The sequence below is a fragment of the Drosophila teissieri genome, chromosome 3L (assembly GCF_016746235.2).
Source record: "Drosophila teissieri strain GT53w chromosome 3L, Prin_Dtei_1.1, whole genome shotgun sequence".
Taxonomy (NCBI): Eukaryota; Metazoa; Arthropoda; class Insecta; order Diptera; family Drosophilidae; genus Drosophila; species Drosophila teissieri.
In genome coordinates, this window is record NC_053031.1 from 20,532,931 (window position 1) to 20,552,247 (window position 19,317).

General features: G+C 42.0%; 3 protein-coding genes and 1 pseudogene across 4 annotated transcripts; all 4 read right to left on the bottom strand.

Annotated features, from left to right (window-relative positions):
• Nucleotides 1-777: 777 nt before the first annotated feature.
• LOC122615805 (tribbles) lies at nucleotides 778-6,146 on the bottom strand. Its single transcript, XM_043790932.1, has 2 exons — nucleotides 4,965-6,146; nucleotides 778-1,920 (listed from the first exon to the last, which is right to left on the bottom strand). The coding sequence occupies exons 1-2, from the start codon at nucleotides 5,789-5,791 to the stop codon at nucleotides 1,293-1,295; spliced, it is 1,455 nt and encodes a 484-aa protein (XP_043646867.1). The 5' UTR covers nucleotides 5,792-6,146; the 3' UTR covers nucleotides 778-1,292.
• An 854-nt stretch (nucleotides 6,147-7,000) lies between these two features.
• Nucleotides 7,001-8,709, bottom strand: LOC122617611. 2 transcript variants are annotated; one of them, XM_043793536.1, is made up of 3 exons: nucleotides 8,129-8,709; nucleotides 7,751-7,990; nucleotides 7,001-7,564 (listed from the first exon to the last, which is right to left on the bottom strand). In XM_043793536.1, exons 1-3 carry the CDS (start codon nucleotides 8,136-8,138, stop codon nucleotides 7,407-7,409), a joined length of 408 nt encoding a protein of 135 aa, XP_043649471.1. In that variant the 5' UTR covers nucleotides 8,139-8,709; the 3' UTR covers nucleotides 7,001-7,406. The 2 variants fall into 2 exon arrangements, 1 of the variants encoding a protein (XP_043649471.1); XR_006325955.1 differs by lacking the exon at nucleotides 7,001-7,564 and having other exon boundaries at nucleotides 7,569-7,990; nucleotides 8,129-8,167; nucleotides 8,273-8,709.
• A 3,237-nt stretch (nucleotides 8,710-11,946) lies between these two features.
• On the bottom strand, nucleotides 11,947-15,381 carry LOC122616986 (cationic amino acid transporter 4). The gene is made up of 2 exons (XM_043792610.1): nucleotides 14,937-15,381; nucleotides 11,947-14,353 (listed from the first exon to the last, which is right to left on the bottom strand). Exons 1-2 carry the CDS (start codon nucleotides 15,076-15,078, stop codon nucleotides 12,486-12,488), a joined length of 2,010 nt encoding a protein of 669 aa, XP_043648545.1. The 5' UTR covers nucleotides 15,079-15,381; the 3' UTR covers nucleotides 11,947-12,485.
• Nucleotides 15,382-17,625: 2,244 nt separating this feature from the next.
• On the bottom strand, nucleotides 17,626-17,803 carry LOC122618664 (annotated as a pseudogene).
• Nucleotides 17,804-19,317: the final 1,514 nt, after the last annotated feature.

Genomic DNA, 19,317 nt, shown 5'->3' on the forward strand with positions numbered 1-19,317 from the left:
AACTAACGAGCACGGCGCACACAGAGCCAAAAATCGGGGAGCTTACTTATAGGTGGTATACACGCGAAAGTCCCCGTCACGTCGACACATCAGATGACAGTCGTGGGACCTCCGCATTCGCAGCTATTCAGAATATAAGTTAATTTTTATTGTGGAGCAAAGTCACAAATATTTCCGTAGCCAAAGTCACGTTCGCCCACCTGATAATTTTCAGTCACTTGGTGCATTATCAACTTGGGAATCTACTCGGTGATGGGGAATCTCTCAGACGACACTAACTTATACGTTGGTTTTCGTCTCTCGAGAGAATTCTCGATTATTTGCCATATTATAGAGGCGTGAACTATTCGTTTATCTCCTTCACGAAGAAAATAGATTAGGCCTGAAAAACAAAATAGAATGGACAGTTTGTGCTCATATTTATGGAAAAATATTTTTCTGATCCTAATCAAATGTTGACTGTTATACTAGTAAACAATATGACGCATCCAGAATCATAAAATCTTGTTTTCCCCTGACTCATTGTTTTCTTCTTTGTTGCTTTCCGCTTCTAGTGAATCTATATAAAACATATCAACATTAACGTTGACCTAATAATTTGGTTGACTGATTACATTAATCCATATTTACAATCCCGAAATTTGCGTGTCAATTTATTTACCGCCTTATTTCTCCCATAGCCTTAAAAAAAAACAGTTTGAATTATTCTTGGTGAGATCAAATTTCAATGTATTGTTTTTTTTTTTTTTTTTTTTAGCAATTTTCACTTACAAGATTTTAATAGTAGACAAAGCGTAATACAGAAGTATTAAATAATAAATAACAATTTGCATATGTTGCATTTTTTAACATGGAAACTAATGTGTGTTTTAAAGCCCAAAAACGAATCAGGGCGACTGTCCTTTGAAAAGATCAACAGTTTGCAAAAAAATTAAAATGTTAAATTTATTGTACATAGGTAGGTTTTAGGAAGAATCGGTTGCAGAGAGGAGGCTGCGTAGCGGCGTGATTCTTAAACGAATCGGGGCCGCTGCGCGATTGGAAGGCAGTGAGTTCTTGTGTGTCTAAGAGTGTCTAAGCGAGGCTTTAAGTCTTTGTTGGCAGTACCACCTGCAGGAAGACGACGTGGAACGCAGCCGGAGTCGGCGCATCCAGGAGGGCCAGGATGTCCACAATGTCATATCATCCGATATGTCCAGTCCCGGCGGCTATTCAGCCAGCATTCAGCCGGATGCAGCCAACGCGCCAGCGTGTCCCAGAATGCAACCCGTGGGTGACTTTACGAGCTCCAATCAGCCCATGTCCACATCCGTATCGGGTTCGGGTTCCGTGGACAGTCCATTAACATTCTGAGCCATTTGAAGCGTGGAGCGAGTATAATCCAGTGGCTCCACGCCAATGTCCTCGTACTCGTGCTTGTCACCCAAGGGGCAGAGTCCTCCCTCGTTCTCATCCATCGCATCGGTGGCAGTGCCTCCGTCCTCCTCCTCCGCATCGCTCCAGTCGTCGGCCACCTCCACGTTGACAGGTAGGTACATGTGGAAGGGGCGTTGCTCTCGCAGCCACGGTGTCAGGAAGATGTGGCTGGCGGTCATGCGTTCCGTGAAATCCTTCCGCAGCAGCGAAAGCAACAGCCATCGCACCGATTTGGATAGCGTCATGGGTATCTGGACATTTCCGTGTCGTATGACGGTGATAAGGTTGCAGTTGGCCTTCTCGTAAAACGGATACTGACCCACCAACATGGTGTACAGGATCACGCCCAGCGACCACATGTCCGCCGGTTTGCCCTTGTAAGTTGGCTGGGGGCACAGTAGTTCCGGAGCAGTGTAGAGTGGACAACCGATCTTGTCGGTCAGAGTATCGTCCTCACCTTCGAGGATCATTGAGCCTTCCAGTGATTCATACTGCAGTTTGGTTCTGTAATTAGCAAAGAACGAAATCAAATAAATAATTTGCTAAATAAGGCTACCAATATTATGTGTAACTTAGAAAAAAAAAAACGAACAATCTTTCTGTACTTCTTATGCTTCAAAGGTTAAACTAATATTTTGAACACGTTTTTACTAGTATCTGTTTAGATATTTTGCAAATTTGTGTTGCCTAAAAAGAGTAGAGTAGAGGTTGTGTGTCAACCCCTTGAATTGGCACTGCCATTATTCTGATCGCAAATATAGCCGTAAATCAGACCCAGTATAGAGCTCTACATCATGTGCAATCCCTGCGACTTGCATAACCCCCGATTTTGTGGGGCCATTAGCTAGCGCAATATCGAAGAGACTTGAATCGATCAGACACGGAGCTTCAGTTTCAGTTGTAGTTGTCTTTGGCGTTGGCGTATTGACAAGTCAAAAGGCAAATTGGCCGAGAGAGCATATTGTAAGCTGAGTTGGGCGCTGAGCTGACTTGAATTGGTGACGAAAGTGCAGCTTGCGACCCCCGACACCAATGAGTGAGTGCCGCCGCCGTCGACTCTGCCTCCGCCCCTGCACTCCACTCCCCCTCCATTGGGCCACTCCATTGACATTGGCCCACATTCGAATGCAAAAAGTAAAAAAGTAACGAAAACGCCAGCAAGCACAGCGCACCGCGCATAGAGCCAAAGAGAGTCAGCTGCGTGAGCTGAGTGAGTAGTAAGGTGAGGTAAAGTGACGTATCGCAACTTGTTGCTGCAACGGCGCTTCTGCTGGGACACGAACACCACTACCACATTGGGTATTCCGCCGATAGCGAACCGAGTGGTATACAAACACACGGTCGCCGTGGTCTGGTATCCAAACATCCAAAGAGCCAAACACAAAGCAGGCCAAAAAACCTCGAACTGACCCTGAACAAAAACAAGCTTTGAAAACGCGCCTCTCCTCGGCACAAATTACAGTGTACACTGTAAGAAACCAATTACCTTCAACTTGATAGCAGCGGATAAAAAATACGTAAGAAACTAACGCATAGAAAAGATATATATCCTAAGAACAATGTTCTAAATAATATTAAGATCAGGTACACACATATATAATTCTTACAATCAAGGTGATTTTGTTTCCTCGATCGCCTAGATTCCCCATTTGATACAAGTGATTACCCAATATATACCCTTATATTTAAGATCAAGGTAAGTGTGGACGGAAATAAGCATATATAACGATACTTTTTAAGATCAAGGTTTAATGTGAACTAATACGAATATTTTTGAGTGCACAGTGCACGGAAAGCAAGTGGAGATGAGATGAGGAGAATAGTTACAGCTGCTGACCTCGATGCGGAATATTGAGGGGCTTTGAAGAGCGTCTTGGAGATCTGTCTCTTTTCGTTTGGCACAAATTAACCCGCTACAGAGCTTAAAATAAAATTAAATAAAAAAAACGAAACGAAACGAAACGAAAGACGGAAAACCGCCGGCGAATAAGTGCTCAAACACCTTGGAAGTATTAATGCACAGGCGAGAGCACACAAAATAAAAGTATGAACCAGAGATTTACATGCATAAGCATACGCATTTGTGTACATGGGAGGCACTGGCATATAAATGTTTTAAAAATACAGAAGATCAGAGTCAGGGCCATTCACCGCACTGTGACCTTACAAATTCGGCTCGTTGTTTGGTTGTGCGTGTGTGCGCCCGCCCCTTTGAATATATGTAGATATGGATATGGCTACGGATATGGACACGCCTCTATAGTATGTACACCCAGCCAGCACTTATCTATGTATATAGCGATTAGTATTTTTCGAATGAATATGGGAATGGAAATGAGCGCTAGTTATCGCAGCGCATTTAAATCGAATTGAACACTTGTTGTTTATTTCTCACCAAGGTAAGAGAGGTATACTATAGGTAGAGATCTATGGGTTTCTTCCTTCCGCCGTTTTGCACTTGGCACAGAACGACGAAATGACGAAAAAATCAGCAGATATTGCGCTAATTGTAAAGCCATACCGAATCGAGCAAATACTCGCGTCACTCCATGCTGATGTCAGTAAAATTTCGAAGATAATAAGAACGGGAGACAGACAGCGCGTTTTCGATACAGTTGTGTTTATTAACATATGCGAAAATACTTTTTGGGTATCGACGGTTAGGGTGGGGTCAATATTTCATCATTCACTGTAAGCTCAAATTCGGGAAATCGACAAATCAAGAGAACTATGAGACCCCACCCCAAATCATATTGCAAATACTTTGTTGAACAGTTCTTGAAATGTGGCAATTTCTAGCTTCCGAAATGTGTAATGAAAAAACAAGTGGGCCAACATTTTGACCATCACTGTGGCACATGGGGCCCTTGTGTGTATGTACACAGATACAGTTGGGGTCAGTAAAATAAGGCAGTGGTTACCTACTAAGTAGTAATTCAATAATATTACATGAATCATATTATTTTGGTTTAAAAACTAATACACGATAGTTTTAATATACAACATCTTAATAGTTTCATAAAAAACATATTTAAAAGACAGTTGCAAGATCTTTGAAATGATTTAAAATTGTTGATCTTATTCCAATTCCTGAAGCTTTGCATTAGACAATGGGAAAGGGTTATTTTTTTTTTAATTAGTACGAAACTACCATTGTACCCTGCGCTGTACATACATACGTACGCCTTGCGTTCATTCGGTTTGTCAGTATAATTGTTGTTGTTGGCCTATTGGTGATTCGATTGCAACACTTGTTAAATGTTCAATGTTACCCACAACGACGGCGCCAACAACAACAACAACTACAACAACAACAGCAACTACAACAACAACAGCAACTACAACAACATGGGCCAATAACAAGAGCAACAATTGTGGCACCACCAGCACACGACCACAAACAAGATCTCTCGCTCATAACGAGTTTTCATCGAATTGCAAAATAAACTGACTAGCCATATGCAATTGAGTTGGTATAACGCTGGTATATATGGAGTATATAAGTGTATATGGGTTTTTTGAAGGTGTCACCTGGACACGCAACTCACCTGGCCTCGTCGATGAAGTAGAACCGCTTGAGCTTGAGGTCCCTGAGGATAATCCCATTGCGGTGGCACACCTGAACGGTCTGACAGATCTGGTGGAATATGGCCCTCGCCTCCGTCTCGCACAGTCGCCTCTCGTGGCGGATGTAGGTGTGCAAGTTCTCGTACACCCCGGTCACCCCACCCGTGGAGTCCCTCTCCTGGGGAACGGGGGCAATGAGGATGTAGGTGCGATCCTTGGACAGCGGTATGATATCGTGCACGGGTCGGATCAGTGGATGGCCATAGATGGTGCTTCGGCGCAGCTCCTCGTCTCGCTGCTGCAGCTGGAAGTAGGCACGTTGCACCTTATGCAGCGGTTCGTTTACAATCCGGCAGAGGAACTGCTCCCCGGTGAAGATGTCCACGCAGCGCAGATTGGAGGCGGTGAGATCGACCAAGTGGCGATACGAGGCGGGCGTCTTGGCGGCCACGGCGGCCGATATGTGACTAGGCTGGGCGCTGATCAGATAACGCTGTTGGATGAGCTTGACGGGCTGCTGGTCCGTAGGTTCCGCGGCGATACCCAGAGCCAGAAGGTCGCAGGCTCCGCCGGGCGTCATCAGCTTCTCCCGTATGGTCTGCAGCATCTTGGCATTGGGGAACTCCTTTTTGGGGGTAAATAATCCCAGTACGGTGTCCTCCTGGCTACTACTCATGCCGCTGCTGCTGCTGGATGATGATGCTGAGGAGACGACTGCTGGCGAGGCTGGTGACGAATAGTTGACTATTTTGCTGGTGGACGCCGCTGATGACGCCGTTCTGCTGTTTTGGCCGCTACTGTTATCCATGCTTGCTTGTGTTTACCACTTAACTTTATCACAGTTCTTGCTCTCGCTACGTTTTCTTCGTCTTATTCTCTGCTTATGCTTCTTCTTCTTGCTAATTTCGTTACTCCGCTTTAGCTTGGCTGTACTTGGCTGTTAATTGTTTTGACATTTAGCGACGCGCCGTTTAGTCTCCGATTAAATTCGACTTAAACTCTCGTTTAAACTCAGGGCTACTACTACCTCGTTAGTTTGGCCATGTGCAATGCGGGTATTTACTGACGAAATGCGGCGATTTTAAAACAAATCGAACGCTGCTCACTGAACTCGCGAAACAAAACGAACGCGACCGTCTTCTCCGCAGTTTGAATTTCAAATGTGACCATCCACGCGGTCGCAAGAAACACGAAGCGAAGAGAACGGAGAAATACAACGGCGCTCTCTCGCGCCCTCTCGCTCGCTCTCACTGCGCCGATCTGTCGCTATCTCGCTCTTACCCGTTGCTCAAGAATGCGGTCGGAATGGAGAGAGGAGAGGTAGACCAGAGAGCGTCGTTATTTTTTGAAATCAAAATGGTTGGGGGAGAGAGAAAGAGCAAGAGCATCGTTATTTTTGAAAAAATTGCGCTGAACTCTGAAATTCCGATTCCAACTGAATTTGAAATACGTAGCTGTATAAACACTATCCCCACAGCAACCCTTAAACTTTGCTTCTTTGATTTTACGTAGTAATCTGGGCACTAATAAAACGAGGCGATAAGTTAACTAGAATGGGGTTAGTAAACTGGTAAAATCCATAATTTTAAGATCAAATTAATGAAAGTACAGTCAACTTGAATTTGGATTTCGTTGCATTGGGTACGGTTACTGAGGACGGAATCACCCGTATAACCATCGCTATAATTCAAAAATATCTTTTGTGGCTTCTAGGTTTGGTCACTTGCGGTTTTCTTCCGCTCTTCGATAAAGTAATTTTTAAAAGTTAGGTTAAAACACTTTTAATTCCGACAGTTTCAAAAGATTATTGAATTCAAGAATTCTTCAACATTTTTCGTAGTTGTTATCTGTGATTTTCTGTGGTGATGGTGAGTCTTAAGATAAGTTTTTGAGTAAATGTCTTACAAACTAGCAGTATATACCGCATAATTATTATGCCATAAATAATGTTAGAATTTCTATCAATACCACATTTTAATATACGAGTATAAAATCAGATAATGTACCATACTGATATTCCAGATACAGATCTTTTAGTACGTAATATCAGTAAGAAATCTCAGATTTAGTTCTAGTACATAGTATATCCCAAACTCTAACTAACTTGTCCCGCAAAACAGCTTTGAAGAGCTGAATGCAATCTTTTGGATCCACATCGATCATTGAATTTCTTCCTGTGCGCGATCATTACTCATTTGTGTGTGTATGTGCATTTGCCTTGCTGTTTACCTCGCGGTGCAGACGATTCCATGATTTTTGCAGCTGTCCCGAAACGAGGATCACTGGGCTACGCAGGAATTACGACAGCAACAGAAGGCAGTGATCAGAGATCCTCAAGGAGCAGGTAAGAACCACCGAGCGGCATTATGTCGCAGGTAGATTCCTACATACATATGTCAGCTGCACTATTCCACCCCTAAGCACTATATGGCAGATATAGTGCATCGGTGCAGGGCTGTACATGCGATGCAGTTGCAGCTGGCGCAAGGTGATTTCCCACTAAAGACATCCGTCTGAGGATACACAGGCGCACAATGTCGGCCACAATAATAGTTACTATCGTAATATAGTAATCGAATCCCTAGAGATTAAAAAGGCTTTTATTATAAAATTTTAAGACAAAAATATTGTATTAAATATTAGCAGAAAATAAGTACATATTTTAAAAACGGTTTTAGGATTTGCATACAATTGTAAAGTATATATAATTCTTAAAATTTTGATTATTTCCATTCTGGGATTAAATTTTGAATACTAATATTTTTACCGCAAGAGTGCATGCAGCCTTGCATTTTGGACATTGGTTGTATGCGTTTTTCACCGATCTCTTCGATTGAATTCTTCATATTGTAACGCTCTTTTTGAAACGCAACGTCCGTCTCAATTTCTTCTTCTTCCCATGAAGTAGACGATAAATACGAATGCAAAAATCGCGAACTGAACAAACAACACCAACCAAACGCCGTCTCACTCTCTTGTCGTCCCATCCCTTTCCACAACTTTGCATCTGTTTCTCGAAAAGAAGATTTAAACGAGAATTATACTGGTACCGTGACACCAATCCAACCAAAAAGGGGTGAAATTATAGGGGTGGCGACATCAAATTGAAATTGAAAAATATATTATTTGCATACGACGTACTTACTTGCAAGCATTTATTGTTTCGCTTTGGTCCCTGCACTCACTAATACGAATAAATCGGCATGAGCATTTTGATATGAAAAGTATAAATGTATATATATATACATATATATATATAATATATATATAATAAGAAATAATCACGTACAACACAAATAACCTTTGTTCCAGTAAATCACTTTCACAGTTTCATCATGGTCCGCAATGATGATTAACTTTGAACTGCAGTTCGCATTAGGGAAATTATACATATTTCATAGAAACTTGAAATTATGTCACTTTGATTACGTGCACCCACAAAACCACACTAGTTCTAAATTATTTAACACTAAATTGTTTGTAATAACATGCTATATATTTGTGGACTACTTAAAATGATTGTTATTGAACAAAGTTATAATCATCTTGTGAAATAAGTCCACCTGTTACCCTTTCCTTCGACCCACTGTGCCCCAAGCCCCACCGAGAATACGTTACTTTTTAAATGTAAATTCGAACATTCGGATCAAGCCGACTACGTTGATATATTTCACGAAAGCGGTTACTTTTTTCGAGACTCGCGGATTGTTCTGCGCTAAAATTTCAGCGTGCCTTTTCTTTTGTGCGAATGAGCGAGCTACTTTGTTGTTGCCAAGCTGGCAAGAAATCCAGATTTCTCTTGCAAACGAAAAAAACAACTCTGTGCGTCATCGGCTGCGTCATCAATCCGGGATGACGACGCCTCGCCATTCCGCTTCGCAATTCCCCTTCCTGATTCCGATTCTCCAGTCGAAGCCCCGTCACATCGACATTCCCCAAAACAGCCACACAAACTTGTATATCGATTCGCCAGCGGCCGGGAGCTTTAGTTTGAGCATATAGCCTGACTTTGAAGTTTCAGATTCGCACGAAATTGCGGAAGGTGAGGATCTCGAAGTGAGCGAGTGAGTAAGTAGATTGGATTGGATGGGAAATGCATGATGCATGGCCGTGATGTGGCTTTTAAAAAAGTAGATTAAGTTGTGGCACGTGGTCTGTCGATTGCGCTTGTGGTAGAACTCTGATGATTGTTAATGTCATTCGCCCTTTTTCAACTCATAACATGAAAGTAAATTGACTTAAATCAAGGTTTCGGTTCAGGCTTTGTAGAGTGTTTTAAAAACATTGAGAAAACAGAAACAGAATAGAATAGAAAAAATAGGCAGGGAAGTTATTAAAAAAACGGTGGTGCTATATTTTAGGACATTTTAGATATACATAGAATACAGATACTAAACAAAAGAAAGCTTATACAAAGTAATATTCGTCTATCTGCAAACTACTTGTCTGTGTAAAACAATTTCTCGAGCGCTAAATTGAATCTGGCCTCGCAGAAGATACACTCTCACTCTTTCCAGCGTGCAGTATCTGAATGTGGTTATGGGTATGAAACACAACAGGTTGTCGGCGGTGTTTGGAGAAAGTGCTTATTGCCAACAATAATATCAGGTGCAATGACCACATATACATATGTACAAAGCTAGGCGGTGGATGGTTCGAAAAAGCGTATAAATTGTCATGGAAACGCGACGCTCGGTGGACGGCAAAACATGCGAGGGAACTTGATCTGATTAAAAGCCATAATCAACCAAGGGAGTTTTCCGACGAAAAGATTTGCCTTATAACTACCAAGAAATACCCAAAGCTTGTCCAACATTAGACAAGCGCATACCGTTAATAGAAACTATTATAACTTTCTTTTAATACATGCAGAAACATGGCAATGTAATGGGCAAAGCCGTTGAACTTTAACTGTGTTATGTCTTTGGAGCTTCGATAAGGAGATACATAACATTGTATTGTACAGATCTCTGTAATATAACCTGAAAAAAACTTCTTGAACTCCGATAAGCAGATACATAACAATTTAAGTATATTGTAAATTTTTATATAAAATCACTTCTGGAACTGCGCAAACATAATTGGTTATATAATTTCCAATATTTCTCAAAGAAGGAATGGAGTACTCAATCTTTCAGATACATCTACCACCGCCTCCGTTCTTTTAGTTTGAAGGACGCAAACAAGGGTTCAAGTACAGCAAACACTTTCTCGGTCACACGTAGCTGTTCTCTGCGTAGGTGGTTAAAATGTCTGCCCTTTTTTCCAGTCCCAATTCTTCACAGAGGCATTTCCCAGATGCCAGCATGCTGAGGATTACCCATTGTCCGTAATATTTGTATGGAAAGGATACCCCGTCGAAATGCTATTGATGTTCTCTCGCACACATGCTTGGAAATATTATTACTAGTCACGGCGTGGGAACCGAGACAAAAGTGTCCCAAGATCCATGTAGACTATTGCTATTTCTGCACGTAAAGGTGGGTAATTTGCGACACATTTATAATACGGGTAGCACCGGCATTTCGTGGTCACCCTGCTTTTCAAGTCCCAGATACATACAGAAAAAAATTAGATTGTTAGGAAAATCAATTTTTCAAGAAAAAGTTAGCCCTTTAGTCCCTTCTCGGACACAAATGACAGTGAGGTACTGCTAAGGACCATTAACCCTGTCAACCCCTAAAATGACAATTGTTTGAGCTATCAAAAGGATATTTTTCAATAAAATATTATCCAAAATAGTTTCCCCTTTCTTCAGAGCTGGATTGTTATGCATATGTGCTTTTCCAGGCGTTACAGGAACGGATTCCGAAAGGGGTACAACAATTTCACCGTTTTCCACACAAAACCGATGCCGACCCACATTTATGAATGGAAAGTATCCTTAATCTTATCATCATGGGGTGGGTTGCGCTGCGACTGAAATTTTGTCAAGTTTCCTTATTTTTCACGATAGATTCAAGCGAACTTTGGCCCTTTTTCTTTAATTTTGTAATTGCGCCGTTTATTTGCCCATTGTATTTTCTCGCGACCCTGTTTCACCCGGGAAGATCCCGATTCTTTGTTCTTTTGTGACACCAAACTAGCTGGAAAACCTCTTTTTATATATTGTCATCATTGTTAAAAATTTCTTTGTAAATGAAAACTTGAAAATTTCATGAAAATATATGCGTAATAAGCGAGGCTATAATCATACAATCAAAATCTGATAAGATTTGTTTATGTATTTAATATTTAGTGTTTCACTTTAATTAAATTTGCCCAAAAGTTGGCTATGAGTGTTTGACGGTCGGCTTTAAAGCCATCTTTTGAGATTCGCGCCTTTGTTGTTGTAAGACCGTGGCAGTTAATGCAAGAAACAAGTTCTCCTTATGAACATTTCCATTTGTTTGAGCGACTGATTCAGCATCCCTCAATGAAGTTCTACGCTTCTACGCACTAAATACGGCCTGCAGTCGAAAAGGACCTCCAAATGGTCCTGTGCACCACCTGCTCCCTGTGGATGATGCTGAGATTCCGAGATATCCTTGCAGCTGAACATATGCTCCTACGCTTCTTATTATTGTGCGTTCCCTAGCTGTTCGAATTTTAAGGACGTCCTCGGAGGTCCTAAAAACGATATCAGCTGTACACATGTCGTGAAATAAATATGTTTGGCAGATCTAACCAGAGTTGGATATATGGTAATCCTTTTTTTTTATTTTATTCTAAATTCTTTTGTAGAATTTCTGAGGGTTTATTTAAATTTGACTGAATATCTTCTAAGGCCTAAAAATAATAAATACACTGGAAACTAAACTGAACTGAACCTAACTAAACGTAGAACTGAAAGACCTGTTTTTTTGTATACACGAATCAATATATATTTGCAAATATATAATATTGTATATGCTTATTTACACAGTTATAAATATATAGTTATTTAAAGACATGTATGGGTTTACTATTGTTTAACAAATGCCATGTGTGCATAACGTTTAATACATTTATTTGTACGTTTGCAGAGTAAATATGCTTTTTGTGTGTAATCTGTTATTATGTTTGCAATAATACACTGTAAATACATATACCTTGATATCATATTTATAATATAAGGTACATTGCCATAATATATTTCGAAATTTCCTTTATATGTCTCGTTCAACGATGGGTTTTTGGAATGCATAATATTTGAAGTGGATTATTATATAGAGATGCTTTAGGTACACCTTTACTAGGACTTTAAACCGTATCAGTTTCGAAGGAGCAATAAACCAAGAACCTAAACCTTTGATTTAACAAATGTTCCAAAATGATTTTAACATGTTTTTGTTATTAAATATAAATAAGTATTCAATTGTATTCAAAAGAATTCGACAGGAACAAAATGAAGTAGTTTTATCTATTTACAATAAATTTCTCAGAAATAATAAACCGATACCACGGCAATCCGATATTGTTTTGATTTTAAATTAGGATCAGTATTCGGGTCTATGGTTTGGATACCAGTTGGAAGAATTGACTTAGGAATATCCGGACGTTTCGTTTTCGCTTTCCTCTACAATGGACTTCTTGTCCTCCGGCTTGCTGCGTCCTGTGAATCTCTCGAAGATGGTATGCTTACTGGACTTTTTTCCACCGGGAGTTGCCTTAAAGGAACCCCACGGAACCTTTCCAGCCTCCGATGTGGTCATAAGGATGGAGTACGAGGAGCAGACCTCACCCTCTTTGCTGTTGCGGATTCCGTAGAGGAAGTACACCACCATTCCGATGCAAACCCAGACAAAGAACCGCACCCAGGTCACGGCATCCAGATGGACCATTAGCAAGATATTACAAAAGATTCCAAGTGCTGGAACGAAGGGAACCAGGGGCACCTTGAAGATCAGGCCCCGGGTGTTCTGGTTATGGACAGCTATAACGGCCACGCAAGTACTAGCTGCGAAAATGATGAATCCGTAGATGATCAGGGCCCACCAGGTGCCTGTATAGAGTTGCGTCCACGACACCTTCAGCTCCACACAGATGGCAAAGCTTAGGGAGATGAACAGCATCACGGCCACGGACACCACTGATCCCGGTTCGAAACGTCCTAGTAGGGGTTCCAAGCACCTGAACTGGGTCTTTAGTCTGCCAGCTAGGACTTCCTCTATCATCTCACTGGTCGGCGAGGAAGTATCCATGCTGGACTGGGATGCCACATCCTCGTCATCATCGTCGTCGTCGTCGGGGCTTCCAGCCACCGCCGGAACTCTAATCGTGGTATGGATTCGCTCCATCGGACGATATCGCAGGATAATCACACTGGCCGAGACGATGGTATAGGCCAACAAAGTGCCAATGGACATAAATTCCACCAGCTTGGCCAGATCGAAGACCAAGGCGAGGCAGGCACTCATTACCCCGGATACCACTAGATTCAGCAATGGCACCTGCGTAGTGGGGTTAATCTTGCCGAAGCAGCTAAAAAGCAATCCATCCGAAGCCATGGCGTACATGCAGCGTGGCAGGGCGAAAAGGGATCCCAACAGGGTAGTGGTCATTCCACACAGAGCTCCTATGGAGATCAGGTACTTAGCCCAAGAGAGGTTTAATTGTCCAAATGCCTCCGGCAATGACGCAGCCGGATTGATCTCACTGATGGGAATCATGAGGGTCAGGGCGGCACTGACAAGGATGTATCCCACTGTCACCACGAACAAAGAGATCACAGTGGCCACGGGTATGGATACCGATGGGTTTTTGGCCTCCTCACCGGAAGTAGCTATGGAATCAAAGCCCACAAAGGCATAGAAACAGGTGGCTGCACCGGCGATGACTCCTCCAATGCCGTAGGGCAGGAATCCACCCTCAGCCTCGGACCAATTCTTGCCATCCGCATACCAGAATCCCACGCTGATGACCAGAACCATCACGGCTATGTTGACGAGGGTTAGTAGACTGTTAAACACCGCTGTGGCCTTTACTCCTCCGGCCAGAGCAGCCGCATAAATAATGCAGACCAGGAAGGCCAAGACATCGGGGTATTGGGCCAATCCGGGCTCATGGATGCCACCAGTGAGCTCCAGCGTTGTGTTCCCAATCCAACCGCCCAGCATTGAATCCACGTATCCACTCCAGGCCCTGGCCACCGAAGCTGCTCCAAGCATGTGCTCCAGCAGGATATTCCAGCCGATGACGAAGGCCCAGAACTCCCCCATCGATATGTACGTGTACACATAGGCTGATCCCGCCTTGGGCACTCGAGTTCCGAACTCCGCGTAGCACAGGGCAGCCAGCATAGATATAAATCCCGCCAGGATGAAGGATAATATGATCCCGGGTCCGGCCATTTCCTTGGCCACAGTTCCAGTCAGCACGTAGATGCCAGCGCCAACCATATGGCCAATGCCTGGGGCAAATATAAATATATTATGTTTATGTATAGAAAGTCTGTTTTTGGTGGATGGCACATACTCAAATTTCTGGTTCTTGTAAAGCAATAATTTAGATGTCAAGGGATATAGATAAGGGAAATCATCTTTTATTCCTGTGTTGAGGGTTTTAAAATCTCTAGAAATCTCTAGAGGGTTTTAGTTTCTTGAGCGTCATAGCTCCAGATCAGGGATTTTCTGTACTTTGAAGGTTAATCAAGTGCTTCGTAAAAAATATATTTCTGATAAATAATACAAACTGCTAAGGAATAGTTTTTTGAATGTTCAGCAAGTCATTTTGAATTAAAAGTGGCTTGTCCTTGACCGAATAAAGCGCAGGTAGCTCCGTAAAACCTGTTTAAAAATATTTAAATACTTAAATTTGTAACGTGTTCAAATATAAAAACCATCATATCTACAATGTATCTTCAAGAACCCCCAACTCTGAACTTTAGGATAGCAGATGCTTCGCATGGAAGCATTGAAACCCCAACATATTGTTCCCCAATCGAGTGTGTAACTAAAAAAGCAAGCCGGTTCTCATTGATTAACTTGAAGTACCCAAAAGAGCGATGTCGAAGGTGTTGAGGCATCGGTTCAGCGGCGTCTCCATGACGTCAGTGGGCACCGACTTGGTGCGGTTCATCTTGGTGCAAATCCCCGACAATATGTGCCTCAGGATCGCACGTCGTGAGCTCGGCATCCTGGTTGAGTCGCTTGAAACCGCGTGGAAAGTAATTCGCGCCTCGAAGGATCTAAGTTTACGGATATTTAGCTGTATTCCACGAAATATTTTATGCGGCACTCGGGACACTTTCACTTGTTGTACACAAACAGCTGTGACTGTATCGATTTTTGCATCAAATTCGAAAGCTCAGTGGCCACTGGCAGATTGTTTGCACTCGGCCAGGAGGCAGCTTTCGTCACCGAGCTTTTTTTGAAGTGCGATAAAATTGTTACGCTAAATAATTTTCTTAACACGTGTCACACGCCAATTTTGGAGTAAATGATGGAATAAACGGAATCGTTTAGTTTTCAATACGTTGTATAATCTCTAAACTACTATTTTAATTTTTAGCTGAGCTTCAATAATATATATATGTATATATTTTTTGTTTGTTTCTTATATTTGCGCCGGAATCGTTCTGTGCCTTCTGAGCATAAGCGGACGAGGAAGATGGAAAGTTAGAGTATGGTACATAGAGCCTTAACTAGATTACATATCGATGTTATTTAGGAATATTTTAACGTTTCGGAAATAATACGAGTAGGGAGATCAGTGGGCTGGGTCCTCTTCAGACGTCGGAGGGAACGAGAACTGAGACTGGTTGTCAGTTTCTCTGCGTATCGGCTGCTGCGAAGGTTAATCAGAGTTATCCGGAGATCCCTTAGAATAGCGTAATTGCAGCATGTGTTTGAAGGCCTCTCTCTCTCAGCCTCTCCAGTTGGTGTTTGGAGGCTGTTCCCTATACTTGGATGGCATAGGTCCAAATTGATGTTGGGGTATGTAGCCTGATACCTGCGACAGTTCCATAAAACGCTTCAGCAAAATGCCTTCAAAGACCTTTGAAAAGGTTGGAAGCAGACTTATTGGGCGATATGAGCCTGCGTTGTAGGTATGCCGGCTTTGGGTATCATGACTATCACGCTTCCATTTCTTAGGGAAGTGCCCTAGTCTCAGCATGGCATTACATTTTACTAGGGCCAGCACTCCTTTGCGTGGAAGGTATTTGGCTGCTCGATTGTCAATGTCATCAGGTCCGGGTGTCTACTTCAGTTGGAGGGCCTTTAGCTGCAGAGTGACTTCTTGCGGCGTGGTATGTCTCAGACTGAGAATTCGCTGCAGTTGTCAGGGCCAGCTCCCTCGAGTAGGGTGTCGAGGTTTTTGGCAAGCATCCGACGCAGTCTGTTTGTAACACTCGAGAGTTACTGCATAGTTGCAGGATCTTCTGATGCTATGAACCTCCTCCTGAGGTGTGTTTTGAGATGAGCATGAGCAATCAGTTCGTCGCTAGTGTGGATGGGCATAGTCAGCACGACGGCATCCTGATGTGTGTCTTAAAATAGGCAACATTTGCATGCAAGAGCAGCGGGAGATCAGTCAGAGCTCTCACTTGGATCTGTTGGTGTCAAAAGTCCTTTGGGATGCCAAAGTCAATGGCGCTGGGAGTGGCACATACACGGAAGGGGTAGCCAGTGGCTACAATAAATAAGTTTAATAGATGTAGGGCCCCGCAAAGTATACATTTGAATTCCGATTAATCGGAAGTAAAATATTTGTATATATTTCCAAATAATGGAGCATACTTTTAAAGGCCACTTAGCTTCGATTAAAAGCTTGATTGTGTTTGTGATCCAAAACCGGACATTAAATTACCGTAACCATTTTAAGCTAATTGTTATTACACTTGCCGATTAAGTGATCGATTTTTATAAATGGAATGTCGCTTAGTGATGATTAGAATAATGGTTTTACAAAATTATCGTACTTTTTAACGTGAGAGCCTTTTAAAATTGATGCCAACTGATTATAGATATATTAAGCATGTACCAAAATAAGGAAATTAAGTACAATGAGCTCCGAAATTAGAGATAAACAACCCATAAGTTGTATTATTATTTTATCTCTGTTGAGCTCTGAAATAAATTAAAATCGCCACAAGGTGTGTTCGAACTATCAAAACTTGTTGGAAAACAAGTGAGGTCTATTTTTTTTTTGCCTATTTCTTTGTAGCCAACAATGTCCGGTAACAACGAAATGTCTGAGCACGAATTTGTTTTGTCACTGTCGCCAAACGAATGCAAGTGTATGTGATGTTTGCTTATCCACGGTCTGATTGATAGCTTGTAACTTCCTTTATGGGGACCAAAAATTAAGTTTTGCGTTGAACATAAGTTGGTATTTTTAAGCATAAGCCCACAGCACTTCATTATGTTTTGAAAAGTCTAATCAGCGAAACTTTAATGCAATGCATTACAAACAATCAAAGATGCGAACTGTATTCATAATAGGTGTATTATCGAAATAAATATACGAATTATTAACTAACAACTAAAAACGTCTTTTTTCTACGGAGTAGCTTTAATAGGAAATATTTGTTCTTAACAAAAGTGTTTCTTATCTGAGACAACATTTTTCCATTCCTTTGACTTGACTACTTATAGTCGGAATGCCGGCCACTAATTTAAAATTGTTTTAAACAACTAGTATAGCCCAATTCAGTTTACTATAAGAAGTTTAGATTTATTATTCAGTTGGGCGGTAATCCCGGCGGTACTGCAATACCGGGCCAACCCGCGACAGAGGTGGAGCAAGCTCCTAGCACTCCGTCTGATTCCAAAAATCAGTTTAACATTTGTTGTCCTCCAATGGAGGAACTATCAGATGTTAAGCTGATAAGAAACCCAAATTTTAATATCTAAGCTGATTGAATTATCCTCCAGGAACATAAGTTTCTTATAAAGCGAAGCATGAAAATCAATTGTAAGAACTTAGTACTTGTTACATCTCGTTATGATAACATGTCTGGAAAAGGAAATGTGACTTTTGAAATGCTTTTCGACATGGCAGCTTCTGATTTGGCAACGGAAGTTCAAGATATAGACCCTTCTATAAGGGAGGACCCTTTTGGGAAGGTTCCCGACTTAAAATAATTATGTAAGCCCAGTTCCCATTGTCAAAGCTTTCTAGCAGCGGTTCTGGTGGTACCAGGTATCATCCTCAGGCAGCCAGTGTTACGTGATGGTTGCCTTTGGCACCTCTGGTATCGCGATGCAGATCGTGCATGCATATGGATACGGATTTGGGAATTACCTTACCATTTGTCTCCATTCGTATTCTTCCCATGGCGACAGCCCACCATCACCATCTCGCCATGACCGTTGCCATTTGGCTGCGAAAATCTATCAGCATCACGAAGCGGACGCTGGGCTTCCAAAACTTTGAATACTAATACCTGTTAGGGATGACCAGGCGCATCGGTATAGGCATCGGCATCGGCAGCGGCAGCGGCTCCGGATTCGTCGTCAACCTGTCCGCAATGCCGGCTGTAGTTGCATGACAACATCTCCATCGCACCTCCATCTCCATATGCCCAAAGTCCCAGTCCCCCTTCGATCCCACATCATGGAGTACCAGTACAGGTAGTTGCAATGACGGATTTTGACTCTTTGGCCCTAAAAGCGCACCGGCGAAGGTGCAGTTTTTCAGCTCAGTTTTCAGTTGTTAGTTTTCGGTTTTTGGTTTTTGGTTTTCATTTTTCAGCTAGCAACAAAATGTGCCAGTCGCGCGCTTGGGTCAAGATGGCTAAGACGGCGACTCAAATGGCTAAAATGGCTAGGAAAGACGGCGTGTGGACGGTGCTCACGCGTCTCGCTGCCCACGAACTCCATATGAATGGAAAAAATAATTTGCTCCAGGCGCTGGGCTACTGGATGCCCTAACTCTGAGCAATCAATTTAAAAGTGCTTAAACTCATGATGGTGACATAACGCCCATGAAAAGATTAATCATAATGCCCTCAGCTACAGATACCAGATATTTCGGAGACCTTGACCTGCACTAAGAATAGCTACATAATTGCAGCTTTTTATTCAAACATCCTTAAATATATATTTATATTTTGATTCAGTCCTTAAGGTTGCCAAAGGACTTGATTTATCTGCATACATGTTTAAGAATATACCTATTTGGTATATATATATATTCAATTTGCTTGAGTTGTCCATCCAGATTTCTAATTACGTTCCATATGACACACCCTCATATACAAGTACGTACGTATAAATCCGGTGATCCTATAACTGGTTTATTTAGGCAAACAAATTGAAGTATATTAAGTGTTTTATCAGCTGACCTCTGACATTTGGAACTTCACTTGAAAGCGGGTACTGTTTAGTTTTTTCAATGCCTAGAAGATAAATTTTAATCGAAATCCATTTT